Below are 23,041 nucleotides of genomic sequence, written 5' to 3' on the forward strand. Positions count from 1 at the left end.
TGCTTTCCCGAGGATGTACCAGCCAATTTATTTGATTGAATTCTGTCTTGATAAATGCCTCCTCTTTGTCGAGGTGCTGGTTGACTGTAAAATCACATTCTGGATCATTTAGGAAGGAGAGCAATCAAGACAAAAGAGAAGGGAGAATTGTTGCTATGTCCCTCCTTCACAACACACCCTTGCAATTCCCTTAGGTCATATACCATACTTTTTTTTAGGGTTGAGCGTGCAAGTGCTCTATCCTGCTGTAATCTTTCTGTGGGCTTTTAACCACACCCACCGCATGCCCATCAGTTTACGTGGTTTGTGGGATTGCCTTTTAAAAATCGCTTGATTTCATTTGTGAAAGGCATGCATATGTCATGCCTTTTCCGGTGTTTAGCCCTTCTCAAGCGCACCGGGCAACAACTGAAAACATACGAGGCTCGATTTTTAACGCATGGTTTCTGGACTACTTTTTCTTTTTATTTGCTACGCAGCGCGTTCTCGCTGGGCAGTAGTCTAGGGCTTTGCATGACATCGACCCTGTTACGTGGATAATTGCACTTTTGCTGATACGTTTGACTGTGAGCGAACTTCTGTTTCCTTTTGTGTGTCTCCTTCACGCTCATGGTGCGTGTCGGCTCGCTTATGTAAAGCTGTATTACTTTTCATTTTATCTGGCAATAAAAATCCGGTTAGGACTTTACAACGCTAATAGCTCTAAGGTGAGCAAATGCAAGCCCATTGCATTGCAAATGCTTGCTTGTTTTTTTTAACTTGAAAGAACTGGATGGGAATGATGGGGGTGCACTGGCAAGCTGGAGACTAGTGCTTCTACAGATCAGCATGTTACGTTCCCCCTGTAGTTTTTAGAGTGATGGCTTTCTTTTAGGAATACGCCTACCAGCCCTTTTTGCATATAAGAGGCATTCGTAAGCAGGCACAAAAATTAAAGTACAAGACGTAAGCACAGCAGAAATGTCATGTAGGTAAATAACTGAATTCTCAAGTTGGTCCACAAAAATGAAGATGGTTTATTATACAAGAATAGTGGGTGGATTCATGCACTGCAAAAAGCACAATGACTGACCAGCCGGAAAATGCTCCACATAAAGAAGCAGCTATTTGTTTTACATTTGAGATTTATTTGCACTGCATTCAGTTTTTAATCTTGGGGAGTCAAATGTATGTACGTTTCCAAAAATGCTTCTGTTAATACTCTGCTTTAGGTTATCTTTACACTGTAACCTGTTTGCTTGTAAGTTCTTATTTCTGATATTGTCCTGCTCTTTCCATTGGTAAATGATATGTATCCATGATATAATATGGGCTACCCAATTGCTTCAAGTTCCAGCTAAATGGTTTATTTGGAGGGGTGGGTGGAGGCTGAAGATGTTGGACAGAAAAGTGGATAGTGAGATTGTGGTGATTGGACACAAGCAGACAATGAGGAGAACATGTAGGTAAGATTCTTTGTCAAAGGAGCTGCCACAGAACATGTCTGCGCCAACAGCTTCCAGCAACTGACACGGAACGCACCAACATTCCACATTACCTAAATGCAATCCAACAACCCCTCCCCCCTTCACACGCACTTTCTAACACATAACAGTAACACTGAACATTACATCACTTTTCCCCTTGGAATCAAAATATATATATATATATATATATATATATATATATATAGATACATATATATATAATTTTTCTTTTTTCAAACAACTTAAAAAATAATAACACACCTATGTAATAATGGATAAGCATAAATGAGAAGAACCATGCACTAAACTGTACAAGGTACACATCTTAATAATCAGTTAAGCAGTAGATAATAAGCAATACCCTGGAAATAAGAAAAATGGTGGCCACCCAAGATCATAAACCACTGGTTACTCCTGTAACTTAAGGGATACCTGCTTGGAGCGGCCCCTCCTGTGGATAGTGGGACTAAAACTCGATATGGGTGCAGAGTAACTGTGGAGTTAATAACTTTATCAGGTAAAGAGGGTTTGGGTTCCACCAGTTACAGCAGTTGACAGATGGCAGGATCACTAACCTTCCCCCCCTTTCTTTTTTATATAGACCCCTTTCCTGATACGAATTACGTCACCAACACCAGCTTTAACTTTGTTTACCCGGTCGCGTTCATCAAAGGATTTCTTTTGTTTAAATGTGGCTTCAGCAACTTTTTTCTGGACCTTTTCATATTATCCATCCAACTGAATTTAATCCATCTGCTTATCCAGTTTGGGCATACTTTGATGGTTGGCTTCCTCCCTCTCAACAACTCAAACGGGGACACCTGTGTGGTTGAGTGTGAACTGGTTCAATTAAACCATAGCATGGAACAAACAGCATTTAAAACAACACACCTTTTGGCTATAGCCCACTGAACACACTGAGCGAAATCCCTATTCATTCCTTCCACCTGCCCATTGGATTGGGGGTGGTAAAGTAATGTCCTGAGATGCTTACATCACCCACTTGTAGAAACACATCTACTTCTCCATTCAAAAATTGGACTCCTTTCTCTGAAATTAGGAATTTGGGGAATCCCTCCCAGAGAAAAATCTCTTCTGGAAACTCTGTCATGGCCTTAGCATTAAGTTTTGACACAAACCTTACTTCAGGCCATTTAGAGTAGAGGTCAACTGCAACCATAGCGTAATTGACTCTGCAAATTATTGAATAGACCAACCAAATTGATCCCAATCTTCTCCCAAGCCCTGGTAGGACACTCAGTTGGCCAAAGTGGTGGTTTTCTCACTACAAAACTTTACTCAGCACACAAGACCCACCCGCCCTCAAAAAGATCTACATCTTTATCCATGGGTAGCCACCACAACGTCTGTTCTAACCTGCATTTGGTGAATATCCTCCCCAAACGACCTTTATGAGCAATCTTGATTAACTTTCGTCTGAACCCCAATCCCCCCCCCTCCCCCGCTGTGGTACCAACTTACCGCTTCTACTTAATAGTCCATCTTCCATAGTAAGATCACCATGAACTTTCCAAAAAGGTTGATAAGGGCTTTCCAGGAATTTCTCTGTAGGCCAGCCCCATCTTGCATAACCAATTTAAGAACCTCATCTTCACTCATTTCTTACTTCCACTCATCCTCAGACACTGCACGTCTCTTTTAAATCCAAAGCTGCAGCCTGACAGTTTTCGTCCAACGTTTCATCTCCATTATCCCTACCATCATCTGTCGAGGCAAACCTAGAAAGGTAATCAGCTTGGACCTTCTTGGCCCCCAGAATGTGTACCACGTCGTACTGAAACTGTAGCAGTTTTGTGGTCAGTCTTGAAAAATTCTAGGGTTCTGGGCTTTGATTTTGTTCTTTGATTTTATCACCTGTCAGGATCTCAACCAGTTGTATATGGTAGGTAAAAATAGTGAATTTTGTTTCCTAAATGTATGCTTTGAATTTTTGTTTCGCCTACCAGCACGCCAGCAGTTCTCTTTCAATAGTTGAATAGTGGGTATCCTACTCTCTCAGCACTCTTGAAGCATAACAAATGGTATTTTCAACTTCGCCATCAAATTGGTTGACTACTGCTCTCAGCCCATGATTGCATGCATCCATCATAGCACAGCACTGTATCCTTGTGTCAAATGGTCTCAAGACCTTAGAGCTAGCTAATTGGGTTAAGAAACACTTAAAGGACTCCTGGCACGTAGTGTCATACTTGAAAGCTACGTTCTTCTTCAAAAGAACAGACAGAGGTCTTCTATGAGATGCATCATCATGAATGAACCAAGAATGAAATTCACATATACCCATAAATGACAAGACTAGACCTATCCACAGACGGTTGTGCTTCAGTGATAGTGTTAACTAATCCTGTTAACAGCTCAGTACCTTTCCCAGAGACAATGTGTCCTAGATTCTCAACCCTAGTCTTACAAATGTTGCATTTCTCTCTCTTCAATACAGTCCCTTTCTGCTGTAGGATGGTCAACACCTGATCCAGAATAGTCTCATGTTCCTGCCTTATTGCTGCAAATATTAGTATGTCATCCTGAAAGCCAGCAACCCCTTTCATGTCGTTGAGTAGTTGGTATATTATTCTTTGGAAGATGGACGCCACCGAGGCTAGCCCAAACGTCAACATGCAATACTGGAAAATCCCTATAGACAACACTAAAGCTGTGTAATGTCTTGAATCTGGTTCTAATACAACCTAATGATAGGCTGAGACTAAATCAAGTTCAGTGAACCACCTCGCACCTTTCACCAAAGCTATGAGATCAGAAATGCTCAGAAAGAGGTAGAAGTTGACCCAAATGGCCTTGTTAAGGCTGCGTAAGTCCATGCAAACCATCAGATCTCTGTTTCTCTTCCATGCCACTACAAGAGGGGATAACCACAAGGACTATTCTGTGGGGTTGATTATACCATTATTACATCAGTTTATTAATTCCTTCTCAAGGTCCTTTCTAACTGAAGTCAGACACTGCACATTTTTTGCTTTACTGGTATAGACCCCTCCTGCACCTTAATCTTGTGTTTGAAACCCAGCTTATCAGTGAATACAGCAGGAAACCTGGTAATTATTTTGCTTACTAGGCTCTTCCCTGATTCAGACACTTGGGCCCTCATTACGACTTCGGCTGTCTTTTCGTAAGACCACTTAAGCTGGGGGTGCTGAAAGACTGCCCTATTACGACTGGTCTAGGAATTATGACCGAAATCAGGTGGAATTCAGTCACTAGTTGTGCTGGCGGTCGGCTATGGGGAGGCAGTTCCACTGCCGGCACCGCCACGCCACGCCAAAAGGATGCTGCATGCTGTATTACGACTCGTAATACGACGTGGCGTGTCCTGATGGCGGGGTGCTGCAGGCAGTGGAAGCTCCAGGTCCCATCACCTCCCAGACAAACTCCTTGATGGACGAGGTAATTGGATTGTCTAATGGGGGTGTACGAGGTAATTGGATTGTCTAATGGGGTGTGTGTGTGGTGGGGGTGTATGTGTGCGAGTCCATGTGTGAATGTTGTGAATGCGGGGGGGGAGTGTTTGTGGGTGCGTTTCGGCCTGTGTGAGTGATTGTGGATGGGGTAAGGGGCATGTGTTAGTTTGGATGGGGGTGTGAGTGTTTGTGGATGGGGTGAGTGTTTGTGTGAGTGAATGGGGAGAGCGGGTGCATGTGTGTCAGCGGACGGGGAGAACAGGTGAATGAGTGTATGCAGTGCAAGGGGGCGAGGGGTGTGAATGTATGTATGTTCTGGAGGGGGAAGGGGTGTGAATGTAGGTTTGCGCTGGAGGGGGAGGGAGGAGTGAGTGAGTGCGTGAGTGCGGTGTTTGTGTATGTTTGTGTGAATGGGGGTGTATGATGTGAGTGTGTGCGTGTTTGTGTGTGGGAGTATGTGGGTGCATGTGTGAGGGTATGTGGATGTGTGTGCGAGTGTATCCTGGCGACAGGAATGCTTATTCCTGTCACCAGGATGCAAGGCCTCCAGCCCTGCGGACCACAGAAAAGAGGTGGAGCGGGCAGAGTATCAGTGGTTTGGCTTCAACCAAACTGCCAAACTCGTAATTTGCCAGTCTTCACCACCGACCCATCGGACCGCCAGCATTGTAATGAGGGCCTTGATCTTTAGTACCAGGTCTCAGAACAATTTTTAATAGACCTTGATGAAACCAACCCAGAATACACAATCCTTTGATCGCCACAGAGACATTTCCAAAAATCTTTCTGTTCTTGAAAACCAAAGCACCCCCAAAGTGTCCTGATAATTCAATGTGGCTTCTTCATAGAGTGGTGCAGTCTGAGGGTTCAAGGATTTAACCTGGCCATAGGTCATTGAACACTTCTTGAATTATCATTGTAATTCTAGCATCAAAGTCAACTAATAGCCTAACTGATCTATTACCCACAAGCACTTTGGCATATGGGTCTACGCAATCAGCAGAATCACTAGTGCAGACATCCTCGCCAACCACCAAAACCATGTCTTGGAGGTATTTCTGTAGCTTTTCTAAGTGACATCTTAATCTTCCTAACCTAGATTGGCTACAACATTGCTCCCTTTACCGGACTGTTTTATTTGACTTTGGCACACCTTAGCAAAATGACCTAATTTGTTAGTTTCTGCAAATAAAATTTTTAGCTGCCCATTGTTTGCAAGACTTAAAATGTGGCACATTGCCACACCTGTAACAGACATTACATTGTTTAATGAACCCCTTTGAGATTCTGGCAGCGTCCTTAGAATGTGCATATTCTTTCGATGTATTTTTGTTTCGCAGGCATACATTCTCCACAACATCAGTTTTATTCTTCTCCAGCTCCTTCACAGAAATCTGTGACGTTTCAATACTTTTGGCAATCCTCAACATCCCTTCAAAGGAAGGATTGTTAAGGTCTTGTTCATGCAATGGCAGATAAAATGATCATGAACTAGTTGATCAGTAAAAGTTTAAAAGGTGCAATCTGCGAGCAACCTTTTAAGTGCTGAGACATAAATGTCTACATTTTCCCCACAAAGTTGCTTTCCCATGAGGAACTTGTCGCAACACAACAATGCTTGGTTGAACATTGAAACGCCTCTCAAGTAGTTTTGATAGTTTCAGGGCTCTCATCAACTGGTTCTTCCTCTGCCTCTTCTGTTTCGGGGAGACATTTGAAAATTGCACAACCTTCAAACCCCAGTGAATGTAGAAGTAACAAATTTTTTCTTTCATGACAGAACCTTGAAGCTCATATTGCTCCCAAGTATGTTTAAAAGGCATCAAACCATTTCCTCCAAATTACCAGTAATTCTCCTATACATTATACAAATGCTAGTGGAGGGTTTAACAACTGAATGGTGAATGCAAAATTTATAAGTCTTTTATGTTAATGTATGCTCAAAGATCAGATTGTCCACATGACCCACAATGTCCACAGAACAAATGTGTATCACACTCAGCTTGACACGTAAAATTGAGCAAAAGTTTGCATATCCCAGTGCCATCAAATATTTATTAGAAGATATTATATGTCACATAACAGAGTATCGCAGTTAGTCACACAAAGATTCACAAGACTGATTAATGCAATGTCTGGTATTTAGCCCGAGTGACTGGCACCGTCAATGAAAAGTGTGTGCATCACCGTGAAAGTGGACCCATTATATACAATACCAAACCATGCCAGGCAAAGACTGTATCAATCACACTGTAGAATTGTTATGTACTTAAATGTTGCTGGTATTCCTTAAAGTATGCGCATCACTATAGAATTGTTCAGTACTTAAATGTTGACATTGCAGAGTGTATGTATCACTGTGGCGGTGCAATTGTGACACACAGTGTCCAAAAATGCAGGATGTGAGAGGCGCACTATTGCCTCTAACTGCTTCCTTGAAACCACACTGTGATTTGATGGAGGCACACCTTTTGCTGGAAGAGTTCCCATTCTAAAATGGCTCTAAGTGAAAACGTTTCTCCAAAGTTAAACTGGCTTCACCTTTACTAGCCAGTTTGCTAATGCGCCTTGGTATGCTGCAAGGCTGTACTGGGACAAATTCCAAACAATGATGGCTGCACATACGTAGCACACACTGACTTAATTGGAGTACACGTCGGAACTATGAGAACGATTCCAAACAAAAATGGCCACACAGATGTTGGATACGCTGACGTAATTGGAAGCGCATGTTGGAACTGCACTGGCCTAATTGATGCACTCGTTGGGACTTAGGACCACATGTACAAAGCATTGGCCCGTTTGCGACTAGAAAAATGCTTTTTGTGGTGTACAATGCCCAAATTGTGAAACAGTAACTTGTTACTCAATCGCAATTTGAGTTTTGCGATTTGATATTAGGAAGGGGCGTGTTCAGGGCATCCCTTCCTAATACCGAATCTGAATGGTATTTATGATTGTTTTGTGACCGTAAATGCAGTCGCTAAACAATCGCAGTAAACACCAATTTCAAATTGGTGTCAACTCATTCACAAACGGAGGGGGTTCCCACAGAACCCCTTCCCCTTTATGAATGGTAGCGAAAATATTTTTTCAGAGCTGGAAAAAATGAAAAGAAAATTTAATTTTCTTTTTTAAATACATCTGTTTTCCTTTAAGCGAAACGGGCTGCATTTAAAAAAAAAAAAAAAATTTAAAAAATAAGCGAAAAAAAAAAAACGTCTTTATTTATAAAGCAGTATAAGACATGTTGGTTTGCTGTCCCTAGCAGGCCACCATCCCTGTGTGTGCGGCAATTCCCAATAGGGTCACAAATTGGGACCTACCTCATAAATATTGATGAGGTAGGTCATTTGTGACCCCATTGGGAATCTCAGTGTACTTAACACTGTTGTATGTTTTGTTTTTTTATGACTCGCAGTTTGCGATTCCCAAACGGATCGCAGATCAAGTCACAAAACAAAAAGTCGTACGTCTGGCCTTAAATTGCTACCATTTTCATCCACAATATCAGGCAATTTGCGTCAAACCCCACATTCCTAAAGCTAGAGGATATGCCAGTGTGACGGGGCTGCCAGTTACAGAAAAATTGGACCCTGTCAATGATGCTGACTGAACAGTGCAAAGCTGCTTATAATATAAATAGACTTGCAGTTATGAAGACTGTTCAGTGTCAATTGATCGGCCCAGCATGGTATCCTCATGGCAGCTCCTGCTTCAACTCATCCTCAATAAAAAGTTGTGGTGATCAGACACACGCAGACAATGACAATGAGAAAATGCAGGTAAGTTATTTGACAAAGGAGCTACCACAGATACCTTCCTGTCAGCGCGAACAGCTTCCAGCAACTGACAAGGAATGCACCAACATTCCACATTACCATCACTCATTCCAACAGCACTCACATTCTAACACATAGCAGATACACTGAACATTACAGCATTATGATCCAGAAGTTTAATTTCACAATTTATTTCCTTGAAAAGTTATTGAGTACATGAAGCATGCACAAGTACAGAGAAAGTCAAATTTAAACTTGAGTTTGATTATGGTCTATGCTGTTATGAGGAAGAATTGAGGTGGACAGACTGAGGGAGGGGTGCTCTTTATCAGTTGACTATCTGTACATTTTGATTCATGCTTATACTTTCCTGTATATTGTAGGCTTTCTGGTCACCTGGTGACACTGGAGTGGTGTTTGCAGGCTGGTGGCATGAGTCTTTCCGCCTTGGTCTCAAGTACTGCACCAACAGAAGGTAAGGTTGCAGGAGAAATAGCTAACCTTTTATTCAGCAGAGTACTTTAAGTATTTATTTGTTTATTACATTCATAATCTAATGGCATGTTTACCCAAAGTGCTGTAGTCAGCAAAACGGAATGCGAAATAGGGTAAGTATTTTTTAGATTGAGGATTGTAAGGTAACTCAAGAAGATGGGCTTTCATTAATTTTTAAAACCAAGATATCTATGATGCTAACTTTTTTGGGCTGGAGGTTTATAACGCAGTTCAGGTGTCGAGAGGGTAAATGAAAGAAAGCAAATGAAATACTTATGGATTTAGAATATATATAAAAAAAACTAAAGTAGCAGGGCAAAGATGTTGAGAGGGAATACGTAATAGAAGTGGACAACATAAATAAGGTGAAGCCAGTAAGTTGAAACATTTAAAGTCAAGGCAAAGAAAGTGAATATTCATTTTTTAAAAATTTGTATTTATTAATTTTTCCCTTTTACAAAGAGTGACAAATAAAGTGAGCAATTCAACACATACCAATGTTACATCATAACAATCTTTTGGCCGAGTATGCAGGACAGTAGAAATCTCACCTCATATCCATCAAATGCACTGTTAGAATTACATAGATTGCACTAAAAAGTCTCATCCATCAATGTAGCACATTACAGGGTATGTCAAGGCATGTCTCATCTATAGAGTAAACAGGTCATGGTCACCTATTACCAATAGATCACCCCTATACAGTACACTACTTCATCTGTTATCGATTGAGTTTGTGACATAGTTATCTTACCAAGAGTCAATCGGCTTCACCGTCATGTTACCATATTGTGTCTTTTCTTGTTGCCCTTGAATCCGAATGTAGTTGTAACAAGTAAGATCAAAAAGTGTTCCCAGAAGTCACATGGGTGGGAGCGTTTTCGTGTATAGCCCTGACCATCCCTCACATAATGTCAGGTCACAGAGCCATCCTCAATTTTTGGCGAGGGGCCACCGCCCCATCTCATCGCCACTTCCTCAGTATTAGAGCCATGGATGTTAGTTTTCAATATGCTATCTGGACCTCCCGGACATAAACCAGCAGTATCACCAGGGGGGTGAGGTGACAAGTGTGATTAGTCATGGCGGACAAGCCAGACCGCATTTTTTTACCAAAAAGCATTTATTGTGGGACATGTCCTCACCAAAGGAAAGAAAGTCACTTCCAGTGCACCACATCGGGTCTTTTAGTATCAACATTGGAATAATATCTTGCAAGGTCCATTGGGGTGATGTACACTCTATACAGATATTTGTAATGTTTAAATCTATACCTACCACTGGAAGATACCTCTTTAGTTTATTGACAGCAGAAACCCCGCTGGCTATCGGTAATGACCTGTCCTAAATTGCCCTCCCACTCCTGGGGTATTTTACTAAGATCTGAGGATTCGTAGTTCAGTGCAGCTATATATAATCAGGAAATAAGATTGGATGGTCATGGGCTAGTCAGGAGGAAGGTCAGAATCGAACATTCACAAGGTTCCTCTGGAAACGTGGTAAACAATTGTTTGGCTTCATGCACCAATTTAGCATTGGTAAGCACGTCTCCCATACTAGTCGGAGCATCACCTGCCCATTCTGGATAAGTCTGAATTTGTTATTCAGAAATAAGTCACCCATTGTAAGGAGGCGCTTGTTCCACAATAATTGTAAAACCCTAGGTTCGGTGTCTAGGAACTCATGATAGTGCTCGATAGGAACATGTTTTGAGTATAGTAATGGGGTATTACATAAGTGGGCGAGCCTGTTCCATGCTCATATGGTGCAACATAAACTATGAATTTCTTGAGTAGGTCGAGATAATCTGGCAAATGGAACTGCCGGCAGAGGGGTGGTGTTCATTAAATGCTTCTCTATGACCACGTGGTGAGCGTGCCTGCTTTTATGGAGCTAGTGATGTATATATTGAATTTGTGCCACTAAATAGTAAAGTTCAAAGTTGGGGGCTGCCATACCACCTTTATTGTATGGCAATTGAAGGGTATTCCAGCAGCTACAAGGTTGTTTACCCTCCCACACCAACCTAATCATAAGTGTCGGGAGCAGGGCAAAAAATGCTTTATTTGGGGGAACAGTGATGTTTTGGAAAATTACAATCCTTAGGGATTAAAGCTACCTTTCCCAAAATTAAGACTGGGAGGGTTAACCATCTGTCAACTCTTGACTGCAAGACCTCCAGGTATGACCCAAAATGTATCCAAACAATAGTGGGAATGTCTATGTGATAAAAGATGCCTAGGTACCTCACCGGGTCAGTGCGCTAATGTAGATTATACACGGGATCTGGTTTGGTGACAGCAAGAGTTAGCAGAAACATTACTGATTTACACTTGTTAATTTGTAAACTGGACCAGTGGCCATAATCTAGTATTTCCCGGATGAGGCGATCTAAATTAGATGCCGGGTTTTTAATTACTAGCATTGTATCGTCTGCAATCATGGAAAGTAAGGTATATCTGAATCCCATATTAATCCCCCTCTCATAATGGAATTCCCGCAGTGCACAAGCCATAGGCTCAGCACTGAGAGCAAAAAGAACGGGCAACAAAGGACAACCTTGTTGCGTTCCCCCTATTAATCACAAAGGGCTCAGACAGTCCCCCATTCAGGCGCACTTTGGCCAAGGGAGTCATATAAAGCAGCTGTACCCATTTTAAAAATGACCGGCCCATACCTATTCTAAAAAGCACTGCAAAGAGGCACGACCATGCGACAGTATCAAATGCTTTAGCAGCATCCAGGAAAAATCACCACCGATGGTAGCCCAGGATCCAACTGATGTGTGATAGCATAGAGGGATCGAAGAATATCTGCTGTAGATCAGCCTGGAATAAAACCGGACTGGCCCAGGTGGGTCAAAGCCGGCTTTAAGGGCAGTCGACGGTTGGCCAATAACTTGACCAAGATTTTGCTATCAAAGATAGGGGCGGAACGAGTCACACTTACTCAGGAGTTTGTCTGGTTTGAGGACTGTGATTATGATGGACTCTCTTAGCGTCGGCGGTAACACGCCCTCCTGAAATGCCTCATTGTATACTTCTAATAACAAGGGTGCCAGCTCATCCACATAAGCTTTATAAAATTCCGCTGGTAGTCCATCAATCCCCGGCGACTTCCCGTTTGTGAACTGCCTGAAAACTTGCCTAATCTCCAAGAGTGTTAATGGTTGGCATGGTACCTCTCTTTGTATTTGGTCTAACCATGCCAAAGTGACCCGCTGCAGGTATCCATCTACCTTTTCAGGGGTTGCGCATGTATGAAAGGTGTATAGTTCTTGATAGAAGGATTCAAATTGTTTCAGATTCTGTTCAGGCACATGATGTGATTGCCCATCTAGCGAATCCACTGTGTGAATATAATTTGCCAACCAGCGAGGTTTGAGTAACATAGCTAGTGTGTGTCCAAATCTATCTCCCTCCCCATATTTCAGAGCCTATGTATAATTACTAAGGAACTTTACCTCTCTATCAGCGTCCTCATGCAACTCTTCTAGGGCTTGTTTCATTGGATGTAAGAGGCCTTTCTCTTTGGTGTCATCATACCTCAATTCCAAGTTCTGCAGGTCTGCTTCCAGTCTCATAAGCCTATTTCAAATAGATCTAAGAATACCATGTCCTTTAGCAATACATTCACTCCCGGATCACAGCTTTTAATGCTTCCCAGAATCTCACCATGGCGCGCACCAAGCCTTATTGGAAGTGGCATAAGCATGTATTGCAGACCAAATTTCTTCTCTGAAGGCTGCGTCAAGCAGCATCTTAGACTGAAGTCTCCAGAGCGGTACTTGCCTCCAGGTGGTAGGCAAGGCACGTTTAAGGATTAGTGGGGAGTCCAGTGTGAACGTCACACTTCTCCTGTCTACCCCACTACATCACGGGTGTCCACCCAGAAATCTAGGCACGACAAAGTGTCATTGTAGGAAAGTGCTCTCTTTCTTGGCAGGGTTACCTCAATTTTTTGTCTGTTGTCAGTATGTTTGACTTTGTTTACTGGGTTTCTGCTAAGCAGGACCCCAGTAACTTTGCTCTCTCATTTAAATGTTACCTTTTTCTTCCCACAATTGGCATACTGGTCCTCCCATGTAAGTCCCTAGTACATGGTACCTCGGTACCCAGGGCATTGGGGTTCCAGGGATCCCTATGGCCTGCAGCAGTTATTCTGGCACCCATAGGGAGCCCATGCAAAGGGTGCTGCAGGCCTGCCATTGCAGCCTGCATGAACCTGGTGCACGCACCCTGTTTCACTACAGGTCACTGCACCAAGTCACCACTATGATAGGCCCTCTCAGCCCAGAGGGCAGGGTGCAGGTACCTGTGTGTGAGGGCACCCCTGCACTATCAGAGGTACCCCCACGCACTCTAGCCCCATTTGTCTGGACTCCGTGAGTGCGAGGACGCCATTTTATATGTGTACTGGACATAGGTCACTACCTATGTCCAGCTACATAATGGTAACTCTGAACCTGGGCATCCTTGGTATCAAACATGTGGGAATCGTATCCCATTACTGTTGCAAGTATTAGAAGTATGATTCCATGCACTCTGGGGGCTCCTTGAAGGACCCCCTGCATTGCTATCCCCAGTCTTACAGGGTTTTCACGGGCAGCCCAACTGCTGCCACCCCTCAGACAGGTTTCTGCCTCCTGCTGCTTGATCTGATCAAGCCCAGGAAGGCAGAAAAAAGGATTTCCTTTGGGAGAGGAGGTATCACTCCCTCCCTTTGGAAATAGGTGTGACTGGCTTATGAGGGGTAGCATACCCAAGCCACTGGTTTTGCTTTGAAGGGCACATTTGGTGCCCTCTGTGCATAAACCAGTCCACACCAGTTCAGGGAGCCCCAGTCCCTTCTCTGGCACGAATCTGGACAATGGAAAGGCGAGTGACCACTCCCCTGTCCATCACCACCCCAAGGGTAGTGCCTAGAGCTCCTCCAGAGGATCTCTGGGTTCTGCCATCTTGATTCCAAGGTTGGCAGGGAACTTTGGGAGCATCTGAGTGGCCAGGCAGGTGATGTCAGAGGCACCCTCTGATAGGTAGTTACCTGGCTAGGTAGCCAAGCCCCCTCTTTGGGCTATAAAGGGTTTTCCTCTGGGGTGGGTCCTCCAATTCGGTTTGCAAGACTCTAGCTGGACTCCTCTGCTTTGTCTTCTGGCCTCAGGAACTGCGACTGGACCCTCCAGGAACCTGCAAGCTGCAGATCCACGAAAAAGACTCTTCTGCAACATTGTATCCAGAACTCCTGCTAGCTTTGCCACATTTCCCCAGCTGTCCATCCTAAGAAGACCAACTCTTCAGCCTGAACAAGAAGAAGGAATCTCCCTTGGGGTGAAGGCATCACGCCCTTGTAACTACAGGTACCTGGCTGCATCGACGACCAGCTGTGTGGATCTCCCCTCATCATTAGTGGCGTGGGTCCTGCATCACGGATGGTGGTCCGGAAAGTCTCCCTTGGTCCTCTCTATCAGCTGTCGCACTTTGGTGGTGGTAAGTCCTTTCCACCCCACGCAAGACAGTACCCCGTGCACCGCGCCCTTTGCAGCTGACAAGGTTTGTTTGCTTGACCTCCAAGGGGAACTTCAGGCGACGTGTAGCTCCAGCCCCCAGCACTCCCTCCTGCAACTCCTCGGCCTCTGCGTGGTCCTCTGGCAACGTGGGAACAACTTCTGTGGTGCTACCTGGGCTGCTTTTGTGTCCTTGTCCTGTGGGACAACTGTGGGTACTGCCTCCGTGGAGGGCCCCCTGTGACTCCCCCTCCTGGGTAGAGTCCGCCTGGACCTTGCTGGTCCCCTGCAGCACCCCTCTTCCTCCAACCGCGAGTTTGCCTTCACCAAGGCTTGTTGGTAGAAATCTTTCACCGATACCCATCTGCAATCCAGCTTCTAGACTGGGACACCTTTTGCACGCAACAGGATCTCTTCTCCAGCTTTGGTGCTGCAGTGCTTGCTGACATGTCTTCCTTCTTTGTCGACCAACTCCAGAAGGTACCTCTAGGTCGGTAGTAGCTCCTACTCCCCCTGGACTCCACAGACACTTCTGGACTTTGTCCCCTTTCTCTACAGGTCTCCATCTTCAGTGTTCCACTGCAGGTTCATTGCAGGCTGTTCTGGGTGTCTTCATTTTCCTCTCTTCATCGTTTAAGGTGGTTTTGGGTAAATCCAGTGTTTTACTCCTGCTTTCCTGTTCGCTGAGGTGGAGTGTGGGGGGGAGGGGAATACTGTATTTCTTACCTTTGTGGTTTCATAGTACTCCCAGCTTCCCTCTACACGATTTACTTGCCTAGGTGGGGGCCCGTGTTCGCATTCCACTTTCTTAGTATATGGTTTGGGCTCCCCTAGGGCTACTATTGCATATTGCTATTTTACACTGTCTTCTAACTTTTTTATGCCTCTTACTGTTTATTAGTGTAAATATAGAGTGTAGTTACTTACATCCTATTGGAGGGTTGCCTCTCTAGTATTTGCTGATACTGTGTTCAGAAATAAAGTACCTTTATTTTTGTACAACCAAGTGTTTTCTTTCTTGTGAGTAAGTACTGTATGACTGTAGTGGTATTACGTGAGCTTTGCGTGTTTCCTAGATAAGCCTTAGCTGCTCATCCACAGCTACCTCTAGAGAGCCTGGCTTCGAGACACTGCCTGCACTTCATTGAGAAGGGATAACTGGACCTGGTAGAAGGTGTAAGTACCATAGGTACCCACCACACACCAGGCCAGCTTCCCACAGTCATGCACTGTGGAGTGAAATGTGTCCTCCCTAGTCGTGCCATGTGATTCCCGCCAGATATCTAATATGTCAAGCTGCACCATAGTGTTTAGTTATACTACCTGAGCTTTGGCAAGCCGTTGCTCGTATTGGTCTGTGCAATCCAAGTCCGGGTCCAGCACTAAATTGTGATCCCCTCCTCCGATAGTGGTGTTGGGGTTCACTGTCAGATATTGGTTAAGAACAGTATGAAAAAAGTATGGACAGTCCACATTAGGACCATAAGTGTTAAGCAAGATTTGTGTGTGCCCAATAAGCCCTGAAAGTAATAAGTATCAGCCGTCCGGGTCAGCGATTATTATTTTATAGGCCTAAATAGGACCGTCTGCCAAATAATTATGGCAACTCCCCTAAAATAGGACAAGTATGAAGAAAAATATTGATAAGGATCCCAAGATTTGAGTAGGGCCGGTCCCCTCCCCGGCATGAAATGTGTTTGTTGAAAGTAATTAATATTTACATTGTGACGTCTAAGATATGTAATGACCTGTCAGCTTTTGTGGGGGTTATCTAAAACCCAGAACATTCCATGTGATGAATGTTAAAAGCAGTTTCCCCGTTACCAGATGTGTCTGCCATTGATCAGCGTGAGTGTATTCAAGATATATACAAACATCTGATTGCTCAGCCAACAGTCACATGAGATTGTCCACATAAAGTCGAGACAAAACTCTCTTCCCACCCACCAGCCCACATCGGGATACCAATTTCGTAGCAAATTCCCAAAACATTGCAATAACATTGTATTAAAATCCAAACATCAGGTAGCAAAACCTACATATAACAACATACATGCCATTGCCTGGCTGAGGGAGGTCAGAGCACTAGTAGGTGAAAATACCAGCAAAAGCAAATAATGCCACAACGGACTGAGAAGGTAAGCATTAATGTAAGCACCCAGAATGTATATCACAGACATGGATATATAACTGGAGCTCCTTGACCTGATTCAAGTCTAGAAGGCAAGACATTAAGACCTATGTAATGTACAAGATGATCAGTCCAATTATCAGCCAAAGGATTTCTGTATGACCAACACACATCAAAACAACCGGTCACTCCACACCATCCATTGTCAGTGAAGCTCTGTGGTTTGCCCTGCCAGTAGAAACGCAGTCTTGTCGGGTAAAGTATGGCATACAAAATGCCCCGCTCTTGTTATTTCTTTTTGACTGGGAGACATTTGTGTTGGGCATCTTGTACCGAATGCATGAAGTCTGAAAAGAATGTGAGATGCATCCATTCGTGGGGAACTTCCTACGCCTACCGGCCCAAGCAGAGCACTTCATCTCTGTTTCTGAAATTAAGGAACTTCACTATGATTGTCCTGGAAGGGGCAACTGGGACCGGTCTGGCGGTTAGTGGTCTTTGTACCCTCTCGACAATGAAGGATTGAGAGAAATGTTCAGCTCCAAATAGCTTTAGGAATAGCTTTTCAATAAATTCTTCAGTGCATCCCATCGACGTTGCTTCCGGAATGCCTAGTATGCGTACATTATTACTCCACGATCTAGCCTCTAAATCTTCATTCTTGAGCTGGACTGTATGCAGTTCTAGTTTCATTTTGTTGAGAATCTTTGAGTGTTGTAAGTGCATCTTTGACGTCCGATATAGGCTGTTCTGCAACATTTGGGCGCTTTTGGTGCATGTCTATGCGGTCTTTTATGTCATCCATACATTTGGTCAGGTAGTATAACTTGCCATCAATGTAAGCTAGGCTAGTTCACATTTTGAAAAGGATGGACTTTAAGTCCTCCACAGGGGGAGAGGTGTCATCTTCTACATCTCCCCGTACAAGGGACTGAGGAAGTGGAGGCACCAGCATTCACAACTGTCTTTCTTGCATCAAAGTTGAGGCATTGCTGCTCAGCATCCTATCTGCCCATGGTACCCCAGGGATGTCACAGAGATATCACCAATGAGGGCCACAAAGGGGCAGCAGCACAAACTGGTCAGGTCAGGTACCAAACAAGCGATTAGCCTTTGACTGAAAAGTTTATGATGGAAGTGCGTCCATTCGTATAAGGTATGCTGGAATGGACTTCTATGGTTCTAGACATTGCAATTGCCCCAGCCAGAGCCACAGATGGAGGTATCAAATATGTAGGGTTCAAATATGCTCAGGCACTATTCTTGCAGTACTCACAGGGTGCAGTGCAGCGTGCTATCTTGTCACGATCCCTCAAAGTCCGTTTCCATTTGGGCGGGGGAAGTGCAACCAGGTGGCCGTGATCAGAGTGGAGGCCGTGCGGTGGTAAGCCACAGCCAGGCCCTTTGCACGTTCCCCTGGCTGTCCTTGTTCCAGCCTGCGGCATCCCACTACCCCAGGATAAATCAGTGCTGGTTAATGGTCGTAATAGCGCCCACCGCTGCTCCAATCCGGCATTGCGCACGTCGTTAAGAGTTCATGAGGCCCAGAGCCGCCCGGAAACATAGGCCCAACGTTGACAAGCTTGCTCTAGGCCCGCGCGCACAGCGCCGTTGCAGGACCCTGAACCCCAGCCGCAGCATGGTTATTTGCTAGTGAGCATTTACAGCCCCCAAGCCCCCCAGTGAATACGATAATGAAGAATCAGAAGTAGCCACTGAAGTTGAACAAAATGAGGGGAGAGATGTACATTATACAGAAGTGAGAGTAAAAGATGAAGGAACAGGATTTTGATAATTTGGAGAGAAGTCACTGTATATTTAGAAAATAAAGTCTTGAGAAAATAATGATAATTAAGATGACTCAGTAGTTGGAAGCAGAAGTTTAAAAGAAGAAAGAAACAAAATGCAGGTAGTTTAAAGATATTATGTGGGTGGAAATGGGTGAACAGTGCTATGAACAGAATTGAATGGGTAAACCAACTTTAGAAACAGAGGAAAGACTATTGAGCCTAGAAGATGCTTTTAAAAAATGTAAGTGATTTGCGGTGTGCCAAGACAGAAAGAGCACCCCTTTTCCTCTGCCCATAAAACGCTAACTCTCAACTTTGTCTCTATTTTTTATTTATTTATAGAGTGTACCTCTGCAGCCCAGAGTCCTATTCACAGCATACCTGCCAGCATCCCTGCCACCACTTAGTCAGTAAACATGGCAGCACAAATGGATATCAAGTAAATAAACATACGCACCTGTGTTAGTAAAACATGATGGCCATCTATAACAAAGAATGCAGACCGTGATTTGTGGTATTTTATGTATGCAGAACAGGCCTCTGAAGCCTACCTCCACTGTTATAGTTAAACAGCACAATCTCTTTATATTGGCAGAGCCATGCGCCCCACTTTTCTGATAAGGCCCCTGTTTTTGGAGAAAGTTTTAAGTGGAAATAATTGCTGTGATTAAGTTTAAAAAACATACTGCCCACAACAGGGAGGCTCCGTGGATGGATTAAAAAGTAAAGATTTTTTTATTTTATAGGTTTGTCTTATAGCTTTGTGTCATGGTGGCCCCATGTTTCCATTCTTTGGCTGCCTTGTTTTATCAGTTTGGTATTGGATTTATTGGTCCAGGTTGTTCAAAAGGTAGGTCTGTAATGAAACCGTTACTTTCCAGCAGCCCGATACACTAGTTCCTAAACAGAAAAAACACGGTTTCTCAGAAATAAATGTTTCTGCCCTTTTTACCAGCATAATGGTACAAGGCAGTAGGATTTTTCCAGGGCTAGTGTGCCAGAGATCAAGCATCACCAAAACAACACCTGGATCGATAAACCACTCTTTGAAGCCCTCAAACTAATTTTCTAAATGTAAAACTACACTACAAACAAGGGGAGATTAGAGGTATTTTTTTCCCTTTCAGGAACACAGTATATTTCCCAGCACTAACCAGCTTCTTGTGTTTTGCTTTCAGAGAGGCTGGAACAGAAGGGCATGGTCAGTGATTCATAGTAGGCGGTTATAGTTCAGTTTCCAAACTTACCTGTGTTCCTTCAGAGAGTCCCTGTTTGAGATTACAAAGCAGGGAAGAGTCTTCATTTTCGCTGCGTCCACATCAAAGCCAGTAGGAAGGTCCCTGTTTTTTCAAGTGCTACTTCATCCTTTCTGTGGGCATCCTGAGATCCCAAGTCCTTCATATGGATCCTCTTCCGGTGCACTAGTGGAAGACAAGTAGGCCCAACCCCCTGCAGCACAAACCTTTTGACTGCCAGTTTACTATAACGCATTACGGATCGGGGAAGGGCATTGTCAACAGTAAAGTTAACATTTGTGTCCATATGTTAATGCTGTTTGAACTTGTAAATATGGTTCATTAATGCAAAGCCTCGGGGGCGTGGCCAAGATGGCGGCCGGAGCGGATGCTTGAACGAGGATCTCCGCTCTCGGCCCACTAGAGTCCTTCACCAATCCTGACCCCAGCGCCAAAATAACACTAAAATTGCACACCAGAGCCTCCTCTGAGTCCTCTCATAGGATAGCTAGGCCCCGCAACACATGCAACAATTAGGAACGTGCGGCGCGCGGTCCCGTGGGACCAGAGCCGAACAGGATATCAACGGGCGCCAGCCGATCAGACCCCACGAGGCCGGGATCGCGGCCTAGCCCCTCAGATGAAAATAACGGATCATCGGCAGAGTGCGGCTATGTAGATCTGAGCTCTCTGCAGCCACACACTCAAGGCTGGGTGAACCAGTGGAGGTAGCGGCAAGGCGAGGCTTAGGACGAGCCGGGTCGGGCCGTCGCGGAACTCGGAGCAGCGGCTCGAGGTAAGAAGCGCAAAGGAGGCACTGAGACCCCGGGGGAGCGCTTTCCGTGGATTGATTGCAACTTAATTGGAGCTATGAACGGCGGTGCGGCCTAACCCCCCGCTGGGTGCTCCCCATTGCTTGGCGGCTAGTAGGCCCGGAGATGGCGGAGGTGGTGGACTCTGGGTGAGGCAGAGACCGCTGCTCCAAATGAGCTGGGCCGGACGGCCGTGGAACTCGGAGTAACGGCCAGAGACAAGGAGAATAAAAGTATTCAAGCGAACCTGAAGGGCGCTCCCTGCTACCGATCGCGGCTCACCTCGAGCTGTGGACACAGGGTGTCGGCCCCGAAGCCGAGAGTGGGGCCGACGATCAGAAGTACATTATCGTGGGACCGGGTGCCCGCAGCACCGCGGACGGCCAGACTCCAAGGACGCCCGAAAACAAACATAAGGCCATGGCTCAAGTGCGCAAAATAAGCAATGCCAACCCGTTCTAGCAGATAAACAACGCGGGGCCCTCTCGCATAGCCTACCAGTTGGGGACCGCTCGCGTGGGGACGACGCCGCTTCACCGGGGCGCTCGACGCCTCGTGCGGGCAAGGTACAATACTCTCGGCTGTTCCACAAGCATACTACAGAAGGCCAAATGGTCAAACCAAAGCTTTCCAAATTGGGACCCAGCTCGTACAGCGGCACCCCACCAGACTCACAAATGACAACAATATCACAAGTGAATGAGACACTTCGCACGCACTCGTTACAATTCAAAAAACTGCTGCAAGCAGTCATGGACACTAAGACCTCTCTCGGGAGCAAAATTGACTTTGCAATCTCGGAAATCACCATTCTTCGAGCGGATCACCGCAAACTTACAGATAGGGTTGCGGACGCAGAAACAGCATTAGCAAATGTCCAACCAGAGGTAACTGTCATGAAAAACAAAATAAAGCAACTAGAAGCGGAAATCACACAGCTACAGCGAAGAACTGAGGAGGCGGAGGGCCGGTCCAGACGCAATAACATCAGATTTTTGGGAATCCCAGAAAGAGCAGAAACACTACAGGCTGAAGTATTCCTGGAGAACTGGCTTAAAGACACAATGAAAATACAAGACTCTACAAAAGCTCCAATCATAGAGAGAGCTCACAGAATCCCAGGTAGACCTCCTCGCCCGGGCGCCCCGCCCCGTCCACTGATAGCGAGATTTCTAAATTGTAGAGACAGGGACCTTGTCTTACAGCACTTCAGAACCCCTGGCACAGCCAGCATGGAGAATTGCATTATCACTGCCTACCCGGACTATACGACTCTTTTCAAAACAAGGGCTTCGTTCTTCAAGATCAAGCAAGTCTTAAGAGAGAATAAAATCGCTTATTCACTCATGTTCCCAGCTTGCCTCCGGATAATCTCAGATGAAAAAACACTCATATTTCCAACACCGGAGGATGCCTGGACCTGGGCACACGCAAAAGGCCTAGTCGACTCAACTAATGAAGACAAGCCAAAGGAAGAATGGATAACCCCATACCCCCATAGAGGGACAAAAAAGAGAAACAACTTGGTGAGACCAACCAAAACACAAATGGCAGATGACCAGGCGCAAGCCTTAAAAGAGATCAGCACACTAGCACATTCGCAACTGAGCACTAACAATGAAGCAGAGTATATCGACAGCAGCTCGCAACACAGTGGTACCAGCCCCTCCCTCTCTCCGCTGGCGAGAGGTCCAAGCCTCGCCCCACGTGCGGCCGACGAAATATGAGTATCACTTCCTGGTATCCCCAAAGGGCCGAAACTAGCGACACCTGCCCTAAAACGCCAAATGGACATAATGCGAGGGAAAACTCACTTCAAAACTACACTGGTGGCATGCTGGCCCGGCGTGACCGCGCGCTGAAGCTGAAATAACAACACCTAATTATAAGGAAACACATATGCTGGCGCTGGGAACAATCTGCACTAACATGGGCCAGGGGCGAGAGACTGGCCTTTATCTACGTGCGCCCCCCACTACCTACACAGTACCTGAATGGAACAGTAACCCTTCGGACACGATTTAGGCACCGGTTGAGCCAAAACACTTAAAGTTGGGCCTCGCCCAGTATATCCTTTTTATTGGTTTCTGCTGCTTTCCTCTATTCTACCTTTCTTAGTAGGTGCTTACACCAACTTCTCTGGGCCATCAATATCCTATACATGCGGCACGGTAATCGGACGGGGGCTAGAGCGTCGCGAGGATACCATGCCGGGCGCTGCAAGGAGCCAACATTATCCCCTGAGGCGGACCCTCAGGGCGATAGCCAACACAACGTAAAATGGCACATAAGGACACAACATACAACATAATAACATGGAATGTAAAAGGCATGGCCGGTGCAGTTAAACGCAACAGGGTACGGGCACACCTAAAACGCCATCATGTACACAT

The 23,041-nt window shown here is 45.1% G+C and overlaps 1 protein-coding gene across 2 annotated transcripts in view; it reads left to right on the plus strand.

Moving 5' to 3' along the window:
* Window positions 1-23,041, plus strand: part of APEH (acylaminoacyl-peptide hydrolase) — a 278,020-nt gene that overhangs the window by 92,301 nt on the left and 162,678 nt on the right. For both annotated transcript variants that reach the window (XM_069206858.1, XM_069206859.1), the window contains exon 9: window positions 9,066-9,157. In XM_069206858.1, the coding sequence (XP_069062959.1) occupies window positions 9,066-9,157 (92 nt within the window). The remainder of the gene's footprint in view (window positions 1-9,065; window positions 9,158-23,041) is intronic.

Source organism: Pleurodeles waltl, chromosome 9, assembly GCF_031143425.1.
Source record: "Pleurodeles waltl isolate 20211129_DDA chromosome 9, aPleWal1.hap1.20221129, whole genome shotgun sequence".
In the NCBI taxonomy this organism is placed as follows: domain Eukaryota; kingdom Metazoa; phylum Chordata; class Amphibia; order Caudata; family Salamandridae; genus Pleurodeles; species Pleurodeles waltl.